Here is a 19468-nt window from a genome sequence, read left to right as displayed (position 1 = left end):
CAGATACCAAATACCAGACTACCATCCATCTCTTGTCACAATGAACACTTGCCCTTCTCCATCTTAATGAAATCCCTCCTCCCAATCTTGAGCTCCTGCCTGCCTTTAGCACTCTGGCTGACCTCTCCTGTTCATTATATTCATCACCCCAACCCTGGATCAGTCATGTGATCATGGTCTCCCAAGGCTGTGAGGGCTCCACTGGAGCCAGGGTGCCCTAAACAGGGCTGAGTGGCTGGGTGTTGGATATCACCTAGTAGCCTGTAGGACCCATGCCAGATAGGCTCTCTGCCCTTGCCCCATGTTGGGGGGAGAGGGGCAGTGCCAAGCCCCACACAAGCCTGACTCTCTCCTTCTTAAAGCAGCCCACCTGGCCTCCAAGTACTTACCAACCTTCACGTTCCAGCTAGACATAATATAAAGAATGAGATAGGAGAGAAGACACTGGTAGGGTCTTCCTTCCTTGGTAGTCTTCCAAGATGGGTTTCAGGCTCAGCAGTAGGCTAAGAAGGCAGAGTAGAGCCTGTCACCTTAGCTCTAGCACACAGGCTCAAGGGAAGCACAATTGGTGTGGCTGCTGGGACCTCTAGAAGGGCCTTATATCACCCTAGATGAGGCCTAATTTCTTCGGTGAAGTACTCTTGTCCCAGATGAGAGAACTACCACCTCCATTGAAGAGAGGGTCTCAATCTAGATCTAGGAATGGGCCTACCTGGTACCAGCCACACCAGAAATGGCCTCCTTCTGTACTCTTGGGAACATCACTTCATGTTTAGCCTCTCTAGGCTTCAAACCACCATCAGCCATGGGCCACAACCTCCCCAATGGGCCTGGGCGAGGCAAGACATAGTACAGGCAACTGTCAGAGGGCCACTAGGGCAACCCAGCCTACCCAGCCTTGGCCACTGTGCCTAGAAGGTCCTGCCTTTTTGCCCTAATGCACCACTCTAGCACCCTCTTCTGAGCTGGGTCTCCACACAGGCTGTGGGATCTTTGCAGATATCCACTGGGCCTCTGGAGAAAAGGGTAGGGCCTCCAAGATGCCTGAAAGCTCACATGCCCACATCCCAGGAGACATTCACCAGTAAACTTGGAATGGGATCCAGAAGAAAGGTAGAATCCAAAAGCTGGGCGCTGGTGGCTCACACCTATAATCCTAGCTACTTTGGAGGCTGAGATCTGAGGATCATGGTTCAGGCAGACCAGACAGGAAAAGTTGGTGAGACTTTTATCTCCAATAAACTTCAGAAAAAAAGCTGGAAGTAGTGCTGTGGCTCAAGTGGTTGAGTGCTAGTCTTCAGCACAAAGAGACTCAAGGACAGTGCCTAGGCCCCGGGTTCAAATCTCAGGACTGGCCAAAAAAAAAAAAAAAAAAAGAGTCCAAAGCTGCACACACACACAAACACACACAAGGCAACTTTATTCTTTGAAGAAAATGTACCCAACAGGGTTTGAGGGAATCTGCAATGAGACCAGGCCCGATCAAGGCTTGAGAAATGCTAACAAAAGAGCCTATGGCAAGGGGGGATGAGGGGACAGGCAAGCTCAGGAGTGGGACTGGATTGTTAGCACCAGGAGCTGCCTGCAACTAGAATTGGTGCAAGGTGAGTATGTGGCACTTCTGCCACCACCTGAGCAGTCTGAGGAGGGGCTGGCAACAGAACGCTCCTACAAATGGTCACCTGAGAGACTCTCAGTTCAGGCCCTTCTCTGCTCCCGCCCCAGCCCCTGTAAACATGAGAGATGGGCTCTTTCCCTCTGAGCCCCTCAGGACAGGATGAGGGTCCGAGATGTGTGACTGGGCTTCAGGCGGCCCAGGAGCTGCCGGGCCTTCTCCTGCATGAAGAGCTGGTCCTTGGTCCCTCCGCAGGCCACCATCTTCCAGGCACTGGTCATCTGGGAGGAGGCAAGAAGGTTACCATCTAGGCAGGACTGAGTGTTCTCCACAGACCTCGTGGGAGGAATGGGGGCCACTTCTCTAACACCCCAGCTGGACCTCAACTGTATAACAGGAGGCAGGGCCAGCAGATGTGCTGTGCCTCAACATGATCCTTGTGAGCCTCTGGAGAAGCCAAAGCCAGTCCGGCCTGTCACGATGCTGCAAGGGGAGCGAGTGGCTCAGGCCAACCCCTGCCCTCAACTTTGAGAAGGCACCAAAGCAAACAGGCACATAAGACACACAAACCAAAAATAATGGTTTAAGTAACAGTGGAGACCCAGACACAGAAAGGGAGCCAGGGTTGGGGTGTCTCTCCAGAGTGAGATCAGGGAAGGCTTCCCTAGAGAAGTGGTTTTTGAATTGAGATCAGAAGAAAAGTTAATTGTGCAAATGCAGCCACAGGAAGGAAGCACCCAGAAGCTGCTGGGCCAAGCAACAGAAAAGCCTGTGTAAAGATCCTGGGGCAGAACGGTCAGCAGAGCAGAACCCTAAGGAAGCAGGCCAGCACTCACAGGGGCAGGGATTGGTAGGTGATTCCGGGACTTCTGGACTGATGTCACCTTCTCAGGCTTGGCCTGAAGGAAGCCCTGATTCAGCAGGTTGTTGTCCTCTTTGATACCTGGCAGGGTGAGGCTGGAAGAGCTGGGTGGGACATTTGCTGGCTGAAATAAAAATCACACCTAGTTTAGGGTCCTCTTCAGGGGTCCCTGGACACAGAGGTTTCTCTGCAAGGACATGGAGGACAGAAGTCTTTCCAGATCCGGTCACACAATCCTTACCCCCTATTAATGATCTCGTAATTCATTTCTCCATACTGAGCACCAGGACAGCCATGCTCAGCCTCTAGAAACTGCATAGCTCAGATTCCGGTACCCTTGCTTTGTGAAGCAGTGAGCCCTCCTGCCCACACTACAAGCACAAGGTCTGATGGTACCCAACCACCATGCTATATCTGGAGGCTCATCGCCTGGGTCTCTAAACCAGGGTGTTGGAGCCACATAGCTCTGTCAAAAGAAACATATAAGAGCTGTGGAGTGAAACTTGGGATAGGGGCCCAGATCTTCTGAAGCCCAGCTGGAGAACAAGAATCCACTCCACAACTAGACAACTCCAAAGGCATACGACTTTCAGGGAGCCATGCTCCCCAGGGCAGAAGATGGCTCAGTACTTCTGGGGCAGGGTGATCATCATTCGCCCCTTACCAAGGACAGTGTCTTGGGCAGTGTGGACATCAGTTTCCCATCTTCGTCTACAATGTCAAGGGCTAGAGACTTCCGGACTTTCTTGATGGGGCTCCGCCGCACCTGGGAGTTGGGGAGGAAAGACGTTGTGGTTTAGAGGGTACTGGGGATTCCTGTGGTCGGCTCGGCACACCATGACCATGCTTGCAGATGATCCCAGAACCAGGCCCTGCAGCAGTGGGAGCTTCATGGCCTAGCTCTTCGGGCATGGGGGATCCTGGGCACTTCAGCCCCTTTAAATTCTGCTCTTGACAGGTTCCTGCTCTATTAGACTGTAGCAGCAAGCAGGACCCAACAAATGTCCACAAGAAATCTATCACAGGCATATCCCTAGAGATGCCTGGCAGATAACCATCCACCTGACACCTTTAACACTCAACCAACAAGACCAAGGACATCAACTCCTACTAGGACACCCAGCCCTACCCTGTACTGCCTGGAATGGAAGCAGGCCAGGATCCATCCGCTCCAAAAACCAGAGAGGGTATGTGTAGGCCTGGGTCAAGTTTTCTTCACCTACGTGAGGGGAGGGTCCCAACTCAATCCAACTGCCTACTTCTCCCTTCAGGAGAGCAATGTGGGAAGAGGACTATTGAAGGAAGGGAGCCAATGAGGAATCCACTCAGCCTGAGAGAGGTAAAGGAATTTCTGGAGTCTCTGCTAGCCTGGAGACAGTCACTTCCCTGCCATTCATCCCAATGTCCTATTCAACATTACCTCAGGCGAACAGGTTTTCCCACCCAAGTCCATTCTCACAGTCCAGGCATCCAGCCTGCTGCACCCACTCTAGCTCTTCATCCGGGTAAAGAAAGCCCTTGGAATCTGTGCCTCTTTCACTCTCTTTCATCCCATGTGACTCTGATGGTCAAAGATGTCATCCCCATGTCTGTCTCCACATGGTAAACTCTAGGAGGGACTGTCTGAGTCCTAATCGTGGTTGCTCTGGCTGCACCTAGCCTAGGGCCCACTCTAGAGGCCCAGTCACAAGGCTGGATACCTAAGTGAACTATCCAAGGGGGGAGAAGAGAGGCCTAGGTAAGACACCAGGGCCTGACTTTGTCAGTTTTGTCAAGAAGACACCCTCATTTTTACCTTTCTCCACGCCATGCCTCTCCTCATGGCTCCAATGTTTCCCCCAAAAGCTGACGTGGCTTAGCAATAAATAGCAGCTCCCCAGCCCTGCAGCCTTACCCCGGGCTTCCTCTTCTGCTTCTCAGGCCTCACATTGTCTTCGATGATGAGTTCCATGCCAGCCTCGGAGCGCAGCACCTCCTTCAAGTCCTCCTCCAGGTGTGGGGTCTGGGGCTGTGGGCAGTGCATGTGAGCTGGGCGGATGTGGGACTCAGGGAAATACTGGGCAAGCCAGGGGGAAGGCAGGGGCCAGTGCTGACCTCGAATGCACCATCCACAACATTAACTGCCCGGCCCTGGACAAGCAGACTCTGTCCTAAGAGACTGCATGGCCAGAAAAGACCCCCTACCCACAGTAACCTCATACGACCCTGCGCAATAACTGCTGTGTGTTTTGCAGGGTAGAAATTCGGGCGCAGAAACCCAAGGCCACAGCTGTTCTAGCAATTTAAGTTCTCGAGGCCTCTGCCCTGGGGTGAGAGGGGCTAGGCAAAAGAATCACTTGAGCCCAGGAGTTTGAGACTCTTATCTCAAAGAGGGGTGGAATGGTAGCTGGGTGGGTAACTTGCACCCACCTGAAATCCAAGCACTTGGGAAGCTAAGGCCAGGGGATTATGAGTTCAGGGCCAGCTTGGGCTACATAGCAAATTCACAGTAAATCTCCAAAAGGGCAAAGTGACACCTCAAATGTCATCCAAAAAGGCTGTATACTTTACATAGGTGCCCAAGGACAAGCATGTGTGACTAGCACAAATGGTAAGCAGAGCCCACCTCCACTGATAAGAGCCACCCATATAACTAGTCCCTGGTCACACACACACCAGTCCCTAAAATTACACTGAATGGAGTCACCTGTCGGACTGGGATCTAGCCAGATCCCAGCTAGATCTGGAATCTAACTAGATCCCAGTCCTCTGTTACACACAGCAGAGAGAGAAGGCACCATAGGGGCTTGTACAGCAGACTGAAATTTTCTCTGCAGCCTCATTTTTCTCCTCTTCTACCCACTTCCCAATTCTGCCTGTCAGGAAACAGGCAAATAGTCATCCCGCCATCTATGAAGGATGGATGCATACTGTCAGAGGAAGATGTCCCAGACTGTCCTGACTGGCCACTGCAGGCCCCAGGTGGCTTCTCTAGGTTCTCTAAGAATTACAAGTTGGTCAAAAGGCTCTGGTGTGAGGAGCCACCTGCCATTTCTGGGATTCAGCATGGGATCTGAGACATCCAGCCTTTCCCAGCACCCTCCATTCCCATCCCACTTGGGCATTTGATGTGTTGTGTTTAATGTCTGCTTCTACCATCCTACATGCTGCTACCCTAGGATACCACTGTCTCCACCACCAGCCAGTGCCTGCTGATCACACTTTAACGTCTATCAGATGGTAGCAAAAACCAGCCTTGGGGTGCCCACTTATTAAAATGAGACATCTGCATGTTCTCTGGAGAGAGGAATCCAGAGGAAAAGCTCTGAAAACCACAAATGTGGGATGAGCCTACTACAACAACCTGCTCAGTGACCGAGTCACATACCAGAGGTTTCAGTGGTCCGTACTTCTCCAGGGCATTCTTGAACGGGGTTGGCGTGTGGGGAGTGTTGTCCATGGAGTACTTCTGATCTGGGGTTACAAACCTGCTAGGCACCGAAGGAAGCGGCTCACCAACAGGAGAGGGCAGGCTCCCACTTTCCTTCCCTCCAACTCCAGGCCCAGGGTTAGAAAGCACCACACATGAGGGCTCTTCCCGTTGCACTAATACAACACCCCACCCCTCTGCCTTATTCCCAAATACAATCAGGGGCCCAGAGAAAGAGCTGTTCTCAGTAACAGAAAGGACAAGAAAGAGGAGCCCACCCTGCCCATGGTGAAAGAGAATGCTGCTCAGTCATAGTTAGACTCAACCAGAGATATTCCAGACGCAAGGCACATGTGGCTGTGCTTCAGAGCCAGTGAGGGGTGGGAGAGATCCAGGAAGGTCAGCCCTACACTGCCTCTCTCCAGAGTGCATGGTGAGCAGGCTCAGGAGCAAGAGCTCCTCAAATCATCCCAGTGCTGGCAGAAAGGTAGAAGAGACATGAAACATGGAAGCAGCCTGGCCCAAAAGCAGCATCGGAGCCTCTTCTAGCAGATACAAACATTCCCGTGCATTTAGCCTGCAACAGAAAAGCTCCCTGGGAAGCGGGAAGAAGCAGAAACAGTGTACCAGAGTGTTAGGGCTTAGTGCTGTGGCAAACTGTAGCTCTGCTAACAGATCCCGAAACATGACCCCTGTGAGGGCCTACTTGGGCTTGGTCACCTAGAGATGCTTCTCAGCTAACTTTCAAGGTATCACCAGAGCAGTGCGGGGGCACACCACTCCTCAAGGACACTGGGAACGGAGGCCAACTCCCAGATACCTTGCCAGTCCTCTACCATTCCACAGGGAGATAAAAAGCTAGAACAAGGACATACCATTTTACTTCTTTGGGATCTAGAGATTAAGCAGTGAACTATAAAATCTCTTCCCAACCCTTGTTATCTCCCACAGGGATTCACCCTCCCCAAAGGGAGAACCAGTAAAGAAGAAAACACAAGTAAATAAACACCTTAGTTCAGACCACAGCTCAAAGGGAAAATACAACTCCATTAAGCAACTGGGAGGTGGGGGATGGGGACAAGAGAAAAACTCCAGAGCCTCTTATCTACAGCATCATAAGACCAAGTACTTTAGAAAACTCAGGAAGAGGCTGGGATATGGTTCAGTGGTAGAGCACTTGCCTAGCATTCACGAGGTCCTGGGTTCCATCCCCTGCACTGAAAAACAAACAAACCTCAGGAACTTGTCATGGAAAGGAACGTGGAAGATTTCTTGGAAAAAGAAAAATACAATTCTGGAAGTCAAAGGGCTAAATAGGCATCTGTAGAAAATCAAGCTGTCAAATCAAAGAAACAATCCCATGATTTTTCTTGCAGAGGTCAAAGAAGGGACTTAAAATGGGTAAACTGGAATATGAAGACGGAGAAGGGAGTTACAAAAAGAAAGTTAATAGAAATACCATACCTACATAAAGCTTGGCAAATGTGAAAAATAACTAAAAGGGAAAAAAATCTACAAGGGTCCAGACAAAACAAAAACAAAAACAAAAAAACTCCCATAAAGAAAGGTAGAGCTTCATGCATGCTAGGCGAGCACTCTACCACTAAGCCACATTCCCAGGACTGGGGAGGGAAAAAGCCGCTAGATAGATAAGGGAACTGTCCACAACATAAATACTTCTGAGAAAACAAAGCCCTGACTACTGTTTGAGTCACAACTATTCTCGCTCAAGATCTGTATCCAGCTGTAGTTATTAAGAAACCATGGGAAGAGACTAAACCTCAGAAAGTACAGCCCTCACCTGAATGCTGAGAAGAACTCTGGGAAACTGCCCAACCCAGAAAATAACTCAACTTTAACCTGCTCTTCTGAAACAGCATAACCTTGGAGCTCTGTGATATTACAGGAGCTTAGGCTCCTCTTAATCACCATGTTCTGCTCTTCTCTCCACCCCATTCACTCCAAACACTGGCCTGGCTAATGCCATAATTACTATTATTTATTACTATTATTGCTGGTCCTGAGGCTTGAACTTGGGGTCTGAGTGCTGTTTCTGACTTTCTTCTGCTCAAGGCTAGTGTACTCCTACCACTTGAGCCACAACTCCACTTTGGGCTTTTCCTATGATTAACTGGAGATAATAAGAGTCATAGACTTATTTGGGCTGGCTTGCAACCATAATCCTCAGATCTCAGTCTCCTGAGTAGCTAGCTAGGATTACAGAAATGAGCCACTGGTGCCCAGCTATTTTATTCTTTAAAAAAATTTTTTTTAACATTTTATTATCTTTAGTTGTACAAAGGAATTGCCATTTTACAAAGCAGTAGATGAATACAGAAATGCATTTTGATCAATGCTCCCCTTTCATCATTCTCATCTATCCCTCCCAACCCACCACACTTCCCTTACTTTTCTTAATTTTGCAGGTATATATTGGTTCTCCATTGCAGGGGACTAAATAAATTTCTGAACACAGATCATACTTATGGAGTAACAGGAATACTTCTCCTGCGGCAAAACCAGTCAGCAGAGGAGCAGTGAAGCAACTATTTGGAATTCAGTCACACAACCTAACAAGGATGTGAACATATTACTGAAACCCTTCAAAAAAGCAAGCGGCTGCCAACAGGCCATGGGAGAACCAGTGTGCTCTAACTCCCAAGACAGGATCAAAGCCCAGGGGCCAACAGGCCAGGGCTACCTTCCTGCTCAAATGGAATGGATAGGCACTTAGCACTTATAAAAGGGAGGAGGTTCTGGAGTTTGTTTTGGTGTGTGACAATCTGGACTCTGTTCCTGAGATTACAAAACTATCAAATTAAAAACTGAAAACAAAGAAGGGAATGCAGTAGGATACTGACAGAAATGAAGAGTTGTGGTGACTAGCAAGGAGAATGTGCTCCTAAGTTGTTTTCCCCAGGTCTCTTCCCATTAGAGGTAGAGCGGGGTCACTGTACTTACGCGGCATGCTTCTGGTGCAGGGGTGTCTTGTCCCGGTGCAGGGGTGTGGTGACCACCACCTTCTGGCTGCACACTGGAGTGGAAGTTAGCGAGGGGCTCTCCAGCTCTAGGGTATCCTGTTTGTTCCAAAAGTTCAGAAACTGCCAGGCAAAGAGACAACATAAGACAAAGAAGCTTACATAAGTAAGCATAGAAGAGACGCTTAGGAGCCCCTCTCAAAACATCTACTCTGTGAGGCTGAGGTCTCCCCTGACTTGTGGGGCACTAACAAACAGCTAGAGTGATGGACAGGAGCCCACCAAGTAGGTATGTCCATTCTAGCACTGAGATAGCTCTTGTCTAAAGGAAATAAAAGTACCTCTTAACTGACCTATGGAAGCACAGGACACAGTGACACTGCTCATGCTCCGAAGGTGATGTAGATACTGCTGGGCGCAGGCCTACAGCCTCAGGCCTACCGCCCAAAGCAGGCCTCTGGGACAGAGCCAGCCACCCCACCCATCATTCAGAGAGCTGATTTCCTTCTCCAGCCAGCAGTCCTCACCAGGAGCCCTTCTCAGATACCTGTACTGAAGTTACTAACCCCCAGCCCTCAGGGTGGAGCTGTATTTGAAGAGGGAGACTTTAACAAGGTAAGCAATTTGATTTTTATTTTCTTTTATTTATTTATTTACTTTTTGCAAGTCCTGGGCCTTGGACTCAGGACCTGAGCACTGTCCCTGGCTTCTTTTTGCTCAAGGCTAGCACTCTGCCACTTGAGCCACAGCGCCACTTCTGGCTGTTTTCTATATATGTGGGGCTGGGGAATCGAACCCTGGGCTTCATGTATACAAGGCAAGCACTCTTGCCACTAGGCCATATTCCCAGCCCCAGGTAAGCAATTTGAAATGAAGTCATTAGGGTGGGCCCAAACCCAGGGACTAAAGTCCTTAGGAGATTTACACCACAGAGGTGGTCTTACAAAAGGTAAGAGATTAGGACACAGTTACTTAAATGACCAAGTGAAGCCTCAGGAAAGAAGCTTCAGAGGAACTCGGGCTACTAACACCTTGATCTTGGGCTTCAAATCTCCACAGTTGTGAGAATACATTCCTGTCGCCCAAGTCACCTAGCCCACAGTACTGGTATGGTGGCCCTAGCAAACTGACAGTCTTCTCAGAAAACCCAAGAGCCACCCCAATCCCTCCAAAGAAGATGACCTTCATCCCAACATGCCACTACTGAGGCTAGTTTTCTGTCATAGCCAGAACCTCACAGGAGAGGCAGACCCAACAAAAACCAGAGCCTCCACTAAGGACATGGGAGATGCAGGACCAGGCTGCAGCCAATCTTCACACAGACTCAGGGAAGTACATGACCCTAGGTGACCCATAATATCTCTAAGGTGTGCCCCACCCCCACCCCACCTCCCACCCCTCCCTATACTCTATGTTCCCATATCGGCCATGGAGGAAAGGAGATCCTGCTCCCTATCATGCTCTCCAGGAAGACAGAGCTCCTCCCGTGCCCTGCCTAGCTCCCGCATATGCATTACAGAGCTCCACTGAGGATATAGCACTGGCTGTCCCTACGTAGCTTTGTGCACTCCAGTCCAGCCGGTGATCAGAGAAGCCTTTCCCCAGCACTGGCCACTGCCTCAAGGAGTTGCTGTGCCTGCCTGGCCAAGACTTCTGCCCCCATCACTGTGCAGAGACCACTTGCTGCTTCCAATGCAAGCTGCTTTTCTTCCCCCAAGTTCCAGCTAGTGGCAGGCACAGCACCATAAGCCTTTCCCCTCGTACTACGTATCACACTATCTGAGCCTTCTGATGAATGGTGCTGCTGCCATGGTGTAAGTTAAAGGAAGCAGGAGCAGGCCCACAGTGCGAACTCAATGAAGCCTGGCTGAACAATGTGTTCTGGGCACTAGGTGTCTAAATGAATGGAACCCGATGATCAGTCAGAGAGGTTCACACACCTGGGAGGGTGAGAAGGGCAGGGTCTTGACGGGTGTGCTCTTGGGGGTGATGCTGTTACAGGAGTCCACAAAGGACATGCTGGCACTGTTCTCTGTGACCGGGGACAAAGCCACACGTCGCTTCTTCTGCCTCTTGAGCACTGAGGGTGGCGTGCCGATGCCCAAGCCCCCAACTTCAGTGTTGGGGGAGATGGGGATCAGCTCACCACGGCTGCTACGGCTCAAGTCAGAGATGGTGTGGCCATCCAGGCGGTACTCAGTCACACTGGGCCCCGGTGTGGTGGGCTGGCAAACTGGCAATACCTGCTGCTGCTGTGATGTTTCAGGGTGCTCCAGGCTGCTGTTAATGCTGCCCTCTGCAGAGGGCTCCTCAGGAAGGTCAAATTTACTCAAGTCACACCAAGCATCAGGGTCCTACCCAGAGAGCCAAGTTAGAAATCACTCTGCTCCTAAGTTCAGGCTCAGACATTAAAGGAAACGTACAAGTGTCAAACATGGTCTACCAGGGCAAATCACTCGGGAGCTCCCTCAGTTTCTGGGTCTATTCACATGTGCTTCTAATAGATCAAGACACAGCATGGTGGAAGAAACAGTGCCTGCCCCCCAAGCAAGGACAGTTCGTAGGTTGTTTCTAACACCTACACTAGCCTTGCTTGGGCAGCGTGACTTTTCCAGCTTCTTAAGCAAGGAACCTGCACAGAGCTTCTAACAAACCTGAGAGGCATCCAGTTTTACCCAGAAAAATCACAATGCAAGTTCAAAGGCTGCTGGAAATAGTGATCCTCTTTGGTCTTAGAAGTGTGGCCCTGGGTGGATTCTAGTGATGAGACACTGGTCTTCTGGACTTGCCAGAGCCTGGGACAATTCAATGCTAAGGCCTGTCCAGAGCTGGCCACATCTCACATCTTGTAAGGACGAGCAGACATCATGGGGGAGAAACCAAGTTCCTGCCAATGAAGCAACCACCCTCAGTGGTGGGGATGTAAGGTAATTATGAAAAGAGCCTGAGCTCTGGGCCAGAGAGCTGGCCTGACTCTAAGCTAGTGCAGATCAGATCTGGGTGTCACTCATACTAAGGGGCCAGCTCCAAGGAGCACCCATGAAAAAGGAGCACAACCTGCACTGTGTGGGACGGTTAGTACACAGTCTACTCACCCTGAGTAGCAAAACACTTGTCACTATAGAACCAGTCACTTCCTGGGTCCCTTCCCCAGGGATTATCTAACCATGTAGCACCACATACTACAGTGCCATTACAGCTCATCACCCTTGACAATAGTGCAGTGCCCTCCTACGGCAGGCTATTCACTTCACCCTGTGTTGTACACATGAACCAGAGCTGTTTCAAACACCTCTGCTGCTCATACTGGGAGCTTCTGAGGGCAGACTGCATGCAGTGACCACAGCCCCTGCTCAGGGCCAGGTAACTCACACTGGTCAATAAACAGGAGTAACAAAAAGACACATGTCTACAAATGAAGGACTCCATGTTGGAGAGAGAGGGAGCAAGGGCTTTGGTGCCCACTGGGAAGAGCTGTGACCAACGTACCGACTCAATGAGGTCGAGGGCTTCAGAGAGACTGGAACCCACAGCAGGGATGAGAAGGTTGGCTGCCTCCACCACCCACTTGTAGGGCAGGCTCGTTTCTGTGGAAGAATCTTCCTGGTCTTCAGACTTGGGGAATGCTTCCAAGGGCTCCGGTGTGTCAGTCCCACTCAGCTCCACAGGGACAGACTCCTGCTTTAAACAAGGGGCAACGGCAGCTGCCTCCTCCTCACTGCCCTCCTCTATCTTGATCTCAGTGGGCTCTGAGGGCCAGGTGGTCACAAGACTTCCCTGCTAACACACAAGGACATGTTGTGTGTACATTTTTGCTGAGGGACAGCTAGGTTATCACACACCCTGATCATTGGAAAAAATAAGGACACTCAGATAAACCCAAACTGAGAAGTGATCCTATAAAATCACCATGATCTACACTACAAAAAATATAAATAGGGGCTTGGAATATGGCCTAGTGGCAAGAGTGCTTGCCTTGTATACATGAAGCCCTGGGTTCAATTCCCCAGCACCACATATATAGAAAACAGCCAGAAATGGTGCTGTGGCTCAAGTGGTAGAGTGCTAGCCTTGAGCAAAAAGAAGCCAGGGACAGTACTCAGGTCCCGAGTCCAAGGCCCAGGACTGGCAAAAACAACATCAACAACAAAAAATATAAATATCAAGAGACAAAATAACACAACAGATAGATGTTCAATGCATGGTTCCAAGTGGTAGAGCGCTGGTTGTGATCAAGAAAGTGGAGTCACAATTGAGGCCCTGAGTTCAACCTCTGACGTCTCTCCACCCTCCCTTCTGCTCTCTCCACCCCACATCTATATCCCTAACCACACCCACACTTGATACCATCATGGAAAGGGCAATGGATTTCACCAGCTTTCAAATAGGGGAGGTTGATCCTTGATAGATCATGTGGAAAAACGGGACACAGACTGTAAAAAAGAGATGACTTGTTTCTCAGAATCACAGTCCAAGTCCCTAAATTGGACATGTCTGTACTATAGTGCTATGGGGTGCATAACTAAGTGCCCTTATTCTTAGGAAATCCATGCTGAAGCATTCAACAAGTAAAAAATGCAGTAATAGACTCTCTAATGGCTTAGAACATACAGAAAGAAAAGATGTAACTCTGGGCTAATATTAAAAGCTAGAAAGTCAACCAGGTGGCAATTTCACCATGCACTGAAGATTTCATTTGTCCACACAGCATGACTCAACCACTCCACATCCATAAAATTAACCACACACAACAGGCTAATCTGAGAAGAATCTGACCTTCACTGCAGCACTAATGGTAATGGTAAAAAGTGACCAAAGAGAGAATCATTAAGGAAGATACAACAAGTTCAGAAAGAAAGGAAAGATCTGAGAGGCAGAAAAAATAAACTCTAACACATAACCCATTTCAAATTATTAACCTTGGTAATAAATTTTGGCAAGTACATCCTCTAGTTTTTTATTTTAAAACAATACCCATGCAGGTATAGAAATAGAGCGATAAAGGGTGAACGAATATAGTAGTGATACTTACTAGGCACTATGTTGAAAACGAACTATATACAACTTGTGGGTGGAGACCAGAAGGAAAAACTGGGAGAGAAAATGAGGGAAGGGGTGACATTGTCCAAAAAGAAATTTACCCATTACCTGACTTATGTAACTACAATCTCTCTATATCACCTTTATAATTAATAACTTAAAAATATACATGCATTTCTTGTGTTCTGGTACTAGGGCTTAAATTTAAGGTCTGGGTGCTGTCCCTGAGCTCAAGGCTAGGACTCCATCACTTGAGGCTCCACTTCCAGCTTTTTGGGGGTAATGGTTAATTGGAGATGAGAGTCTCAGACTTTTTTTTTTTTTTTTTTTTTGGCCAGTCCTGGGACTTGGACTCAGGGCCTGAGCACTGTCCCTGGCTTCTTTTTGCTCAAGGCTAGCATTCTGCCACTTGAGCCACAGCGCCACTTCTGGCCATTTTCTGTATATGTGGTGCTGGGGAATCGAACCCAGAGCCTCATGTATACAAGGCAAGCACTCTTGCCACTAGGCCATATCCCCAGCCCCAGTCTCAGACTTTTTTGCCTGGGCTGGCTTCAAATCTCAATCCTCAGATCTCAGCCTCTCGAGTAGCTAGGGTAATAGGTGCGAGCCACCAGCCATGCATTACTTTTGAAGTACCAGAAACATTTATAATGCCAAACTTTCACAGTGCATGGGGAAAATTGGGGGTGGTCCCGTACACACACTAGCAAGCAATGGAATAAAATGTACCTAATTTTTAAATTCTGTCCATTTCTAGAAATTTCTTGAGAAACAGCAAAACAGTAGTGATAAAAGCCACAAAAATAGCCACTCATAGGATCATCATAGTTTGAAGCCAACCTGGGCAGGAAACCTCATGAGCCTGTCATCTCAAAAAAACTACCAGAAGGGCTGGGGATATAGCCTAGTGGCAAGAGTGCTTGCCTCGGATACACGAGGCCCTAGGTTCGATTCCCCAGCACCACATATACAGAAAACGGCCAGAAGCGGCGCTGTGGCTCAAGTGGCAGAGTGCTAGCCTTGAGCAGGAAGAAGCCAGGGACAGTGCTCAGGCCCTGAGTCCAAGGCCCAGGACTGGCAAAAAAAAAAAAAACAAAACAAAAAAACTACCAGAAAGCCAGAAGTAGAGCTGTGGCTTAAGTGGTACAGCACTAGCCTTCAGACTACTAGGAATTAGGAAGAGAAAGAAGACAGGTTGATGGTGTAAATATAAACAAAGTACATTATACACATATATCAAAATGTCAGTGGAACCCAATGTTTGTTCCATTAGTATATGCTAACAAAGACAGAAAAAAGGCTGGAGGTATTTGAAGGATGTCTGTTCCAGATCATGGGCTCAGCAGGATCAGAACTTCATAATCTGCCATCTTTGCGTACTATCTCAATTTTAAAAAAGTTAGTCACCTGAGGTATATTTAAAATGTTGTTTGTTTGGGCGGTGGGCTGGGGAAATTGTTAACATGTGCACATACTGGTTTTCTTTCTTTCCTAGTTGCTATCCCTCAGCTTTTGTGCTCAAGGCACACCACTTTGAGCAACTGTTCTGGTTTTTTTGGTGGTTAAGTTTCTCTGGGACGTTCTTGCCTAAGGCTAGCTTTGAATTGTGATTCTTAGATTTCAGCTTTCTGAGTAGCTAGGATTACAGGGTGAGCCACTGATGTTTAGCTTTTGTGACTTCTATTTATCTTTTAAATTATTTGTTTATGTAGTACCTAGGAATTGAACCCAGGGCCTTATGCATGTTAGGCAAACTACTACCACTAAGCCATATTCCCAGCTCTGGCTCTTTCTTAATTGTAGTGTAATACTATATGATTTCATTTACATGACTTTTGAAAAAAAAGACAAAACAACAGGAAAAAAAACACCAAGGAGCTAAAGATAGGAAAAAAGCTGACAATAATAGCACAGACAATTCTGGGTCAATGTTCTACATCTTGATAGTGATGGCTACAAACACAACTACATACAGAGCTGTTCACTAAATTAACATGACGTTTACTGTAGACATATTACATTCCAATTAATCTTTTTTATGGGGGGGAGCAGTACTAGTGCTTGAATTCAGGGTCTTATACTGGCTTAGCTGATATTATAACCACTTGAGCCATGTCTCCAGTTCTGCCTTTTTTTTTTTTTTTAAATCCCATACTGAGGCTTAAATTCAGGGCCTTAAGGGCTTTTCAACTTTTTCCACTCAGTTTGTTCTGTACTATTTGAACCATACCTCCTCTTGTGCTTTTATTTCATTTTTGTGCAGATCCTGAGGCTTAAACTCAGGGCCTGAGCACTGTTCCTGAACTTTTGTGCTCAAGATTAGCACTCTACCACTTGAGCCCAGCTCCATTTCCGGCTTTTTTTGGTGATTAACTGGAGTCACCTGGACTTTCCTACCCAGACTGGCTACAAATTGTGATCTTCAGATCTCAGCAGCTTCAGTAGCTAGGATTACAGGTATGAGCCACTAGTACTTCCTGTTTTTTAAAAGCAATTTGGAGATAAGAGTATGGCGTGGATTTGTCTGCTGGGCTGGTCCAGAACCAAGATTCTCAGTCTCCTGAGCAAACAATACCTTTCTTTTTTGGCTTGTTTTTTAATGGCAAACATTCTTTCAATTATTGGAGTGAAGAGCAACAGGTAAAGTCCTTAGTGATAACAGGAGGCTTGAGTTGTCCTCAACCCAAGTCTCCATGTCACCTATCAAATCGACTGTTATTCTCCTATAGGCAGGTATAAGCTACTTACATGCTCAAGCAAGTCACAAATTCCTAGAAAAAGTCCACACCTAGACCCTGTGGTAGAAAATAGGTGAGTAGTCTTGGATAAGGTATTTGATGAGACAGTGGGATGCTGTGGTAGCTGCCTTACCGGGCCTTCCATCTGACCTTCCATCTGGCCTTCTACAGGCTGGGTGCTCTGGCAGTTGTCCTTGTCCTCAAGCTCCAGTAGCAAGTACAAGGGGGGCTGAGAATCTTTGGACTCACTCAGGAAGCCACCTGTGTCCACTTTCCTTTTGATGGTAGAGTTCCAGTGATTCTTTACAGCGTTGTCTGTCCTGCAGGGGCAAACAGAGACCTGTGATGTGCAGCTCTTGGCCATTGTGCCCTGGGCACACCACTACCTCAGCTGATCTACATCTGTAAATGAAGGCGCACCAATTTTTTGATGCTCTAAGACCAAGTCTTCCTGTTTCTAGCCCAGAATGAGGTGTACAGAAAGAAGTCCCTCATAGCTCTGTGAGAAAAACAAATGTATTTCTCAGACTATGGCAGATAAGACAACACTGAAAATGTGTTTGGAACTCTCATCCCCTTGCTGCCCACTTTGTCTAGAAACATATACAAATAATGACCTCTGGCCTGAGTGTCACAATGCCCCTATATGCAAGTCTTGCTCTCTTCCCAGACATCTTTGGGATTAGCTCATTGTTTTCCCTCTGCGATATGACAGAACAGAGTAATAGCTTGACTAATTAGCCTAACAGATTCTGTTTCGGGTCATCTGCATGTCAAATCTTCAGGACACTGTGCTGACCAGACATGGGTTGCCGCTGGTGCTTTGCTGAGATTCTCCATAGTTATAGGATGCCCCAAACCCCCACTGCTCCAAGTGCTACTCTTGACAGCTTCTACGTTAATAAGACTCTGCAAAGAAGCTCTTAGATGACATATCAAAGATGCCCAGAAGTACCTCTGCTTTACACATGTACACGTCTCACATGTGCATGGACACACATTCACACAAACACTTTGGCTTTGTAGCTGGTCAAAGACAGACTTTACTACAGTCCTCATCCTTGCTTATCATCCTCTTCTCCACTTGTTTCCTCACAGAGCCTTCATTCTTTAAATCCCATGTCACTGAATCTCTGCATCTCAGGTTTCCAACCTCTATAGGGGAGATCTGACCCAAATCACTTCCTAGCCCCAAGGTCAGAATCTGAGGTGCTGCAACCAATGAGACTCATGTCTTTGCTCACTTATATTTATGAAGGACCTTTATCCTAGGTGCTACAGATATACTGGCAAATAAAGTTGGTTAAAAGTTGTCACTTCGTGATATTCTCATCAAGTAGGGGAAAACAGGCATTTTATCTACCTGCATTTGGGATACACACTACTACTTAGAAGCTAACAGGCATGGGCACTATGCAGAGTCTAGAAGGACAGATAAAACTTCTCTGAAGAAACAGCAGACTCCACCCAGAAAACCCCGAAGAATGAGCCCCGATGAAGTACACAACAGGTACAAGGTAGTAGGGAGCTATCAGGAGAACCTGTAGGACTAAAAGGAGGAACACCTGGTGATGTAGGAATGTGACTATCATCTCAGTGATTTGGAAGCATAAGCAGGAGGACTGTGGTACAGACCAACCTGGACAAAAAGCAAGACTCTTTAAAAAGAAAACAAAAAACTAAAGCCAAAGGGCTGGGAGCATGATTCAAGTAAGTTTCGTGCCTAAGCTCCAAGTTGACATTTCACTGCTGCCTTCCCACCCTATAAAAAAATGAGTCTGGGTGCTGGTGGCTCATGCTTATAATTATAGCAACTCTGGAGGCTAAAAGCTGAGGATCATGGTTTGAAGGCAGCCCGCAGGAAAATCTATGGGATACCTCTAATTAACCACAAAAAGCCAGAAGTGGCGTTATGGATCAAATGGTAAAGGAACAGCACCAAGACCTTGCACTCAAGCCCCAGTACCAGCATTAAATAAATAAATAAAATAAAACAAACCACAAGGCAATGCTTAACTCAAGGAAAAGAATAAATGTCAGAAAAGGAAATGAGCCAGGCACTGGTGGTTCAGGCCTGCAGTCCTAGCTACTCAGGAGGCTGAGATCTGAGAATAGTGGTTCAAAGCCAGCCTGGGCAAGCAAGTCCATGAGACTCTTACCTCTATAACCACCAGAAAAGCAGAAGTGGTACTGTGGCTCAAAATGGGAGAGTGCTGGCCTTTAGCAGAAAAGGTCTGCAGTCAGGCCCTGAGTTCAAGCCCTACAACTAACAACAAAAATTATAGTAGTATATTGGGGCAAGAGGAATAGCAATGTCTGAAAAAACTAAATCTCCAGTAGGTGAAAAGATTTTTAAAAATGATTTATAATTATGGAGATAAACACCAGAATTCTTTTTTTTTTCCCCCCCAGAGCTGAGGACCGAACTTGGGGCCTTGGGCTCGCCAGGCAGGCACTCTTCCACTGAGCTAAATCCCCAGCCCCCAGAATTCTTTTTTACTGTGTCTGGCCAGGTGTGGGACACTCCTATAATCCCGGCACTTGGGAGGCTGAGGCATTTAAGGCCAACTTAGACTACATATCAAGACCACTTATGTTTTAGTAGAAACTGGACAAGAGGGCAGAAGGTTGATGGTTTTTATAACCCTTTTAATAATAGGTTACACTACAACCTGACTTTCTGGCTAAGGTTGCCCTTGACATGGTCTGTCCTTTTACAGTAAAGACCTTCCTGGAAGACTCAATCTTCCCTGGAAATACAGCTGAAGAGTAGGGAACAGACTATTCCCAACAGTACTCCCCCATCACAAGGTCTGGCATGGC

The 19468-nt window shown here is 47.7% G+C and overlaps 1 protein-coding gene across 5 annotated transcripts in view; it reads right to left on the bottom strand.

Moving 5' to 3' along the window:
* Positions 1-1395: 1395 nt before the first annotated feature.
* Mybl2 (MYB proto-oncogene like 2) overlaps positions 1396-19468 on the bottom strand; it is a 32135-nt gene continuing 14062 nt past the window's right edge. The window contains exons 6-15 of one of the 5 annotated variants that reach the window (XM_048349453.1): positions 16779-16965; positions 12354-12644; positions 10805-11218; positions 8848-8987; positions 7068-7103; positions 5845-5944; positions 4372-4485; positions 3142-3243; positions 2452-2601; positions 1396-1896 (exon numbers count right to left, since the gene is read on the bottom strand). In XM_048349453.1, coding sequence (XP_048205410.1) covers positions 1768-1896; positions 2452-2601; positions 3142-3243; positions 4372-4485; positions 5845-5944; positions 7068-7103; positions 8848-8987; positions 10805-11218; positions 12354-12644; positions 16779-16965 — 1663 coding nt within the window. In that variant the 3' untranslated portion in view covers positions 1396-1767. The remainder of the gene's footprint in view (positions 1897-2451; positions 2602-3141; positions 3244-4371; positions 4486-5844; positions 5945-7067; positions 7104-8847; positions 8988-10804; positions 11219-12353; positions 12645-16778; positions 16966-19468) is intronic. The other 4 variants (XM_048349454.1, XM_048349458.1, XM_048349455.1 and 1 more) reach the window with 4 other exon arrangements.

The sequence above is a fragment of the Perognathus longimembris genome, chromosome 6 (assembly GCF_023159225.1).
Source record: "Perognathus longimembris pacificus isolate PPM17 chromosome 6, ASM2315922v1, whole genome shotgun sequence".
NCBI lineage: Eukaryota > Metazoa > Chordata > Mammalia > Rodentia > Heteromyidae > Perognathus > Perognathus longimembris.
The sequence above is the reverse complement of the archived record's forward strand: the minus strand, read 5'-3'. Positions and strand labels throughout refer to the sequence as shown.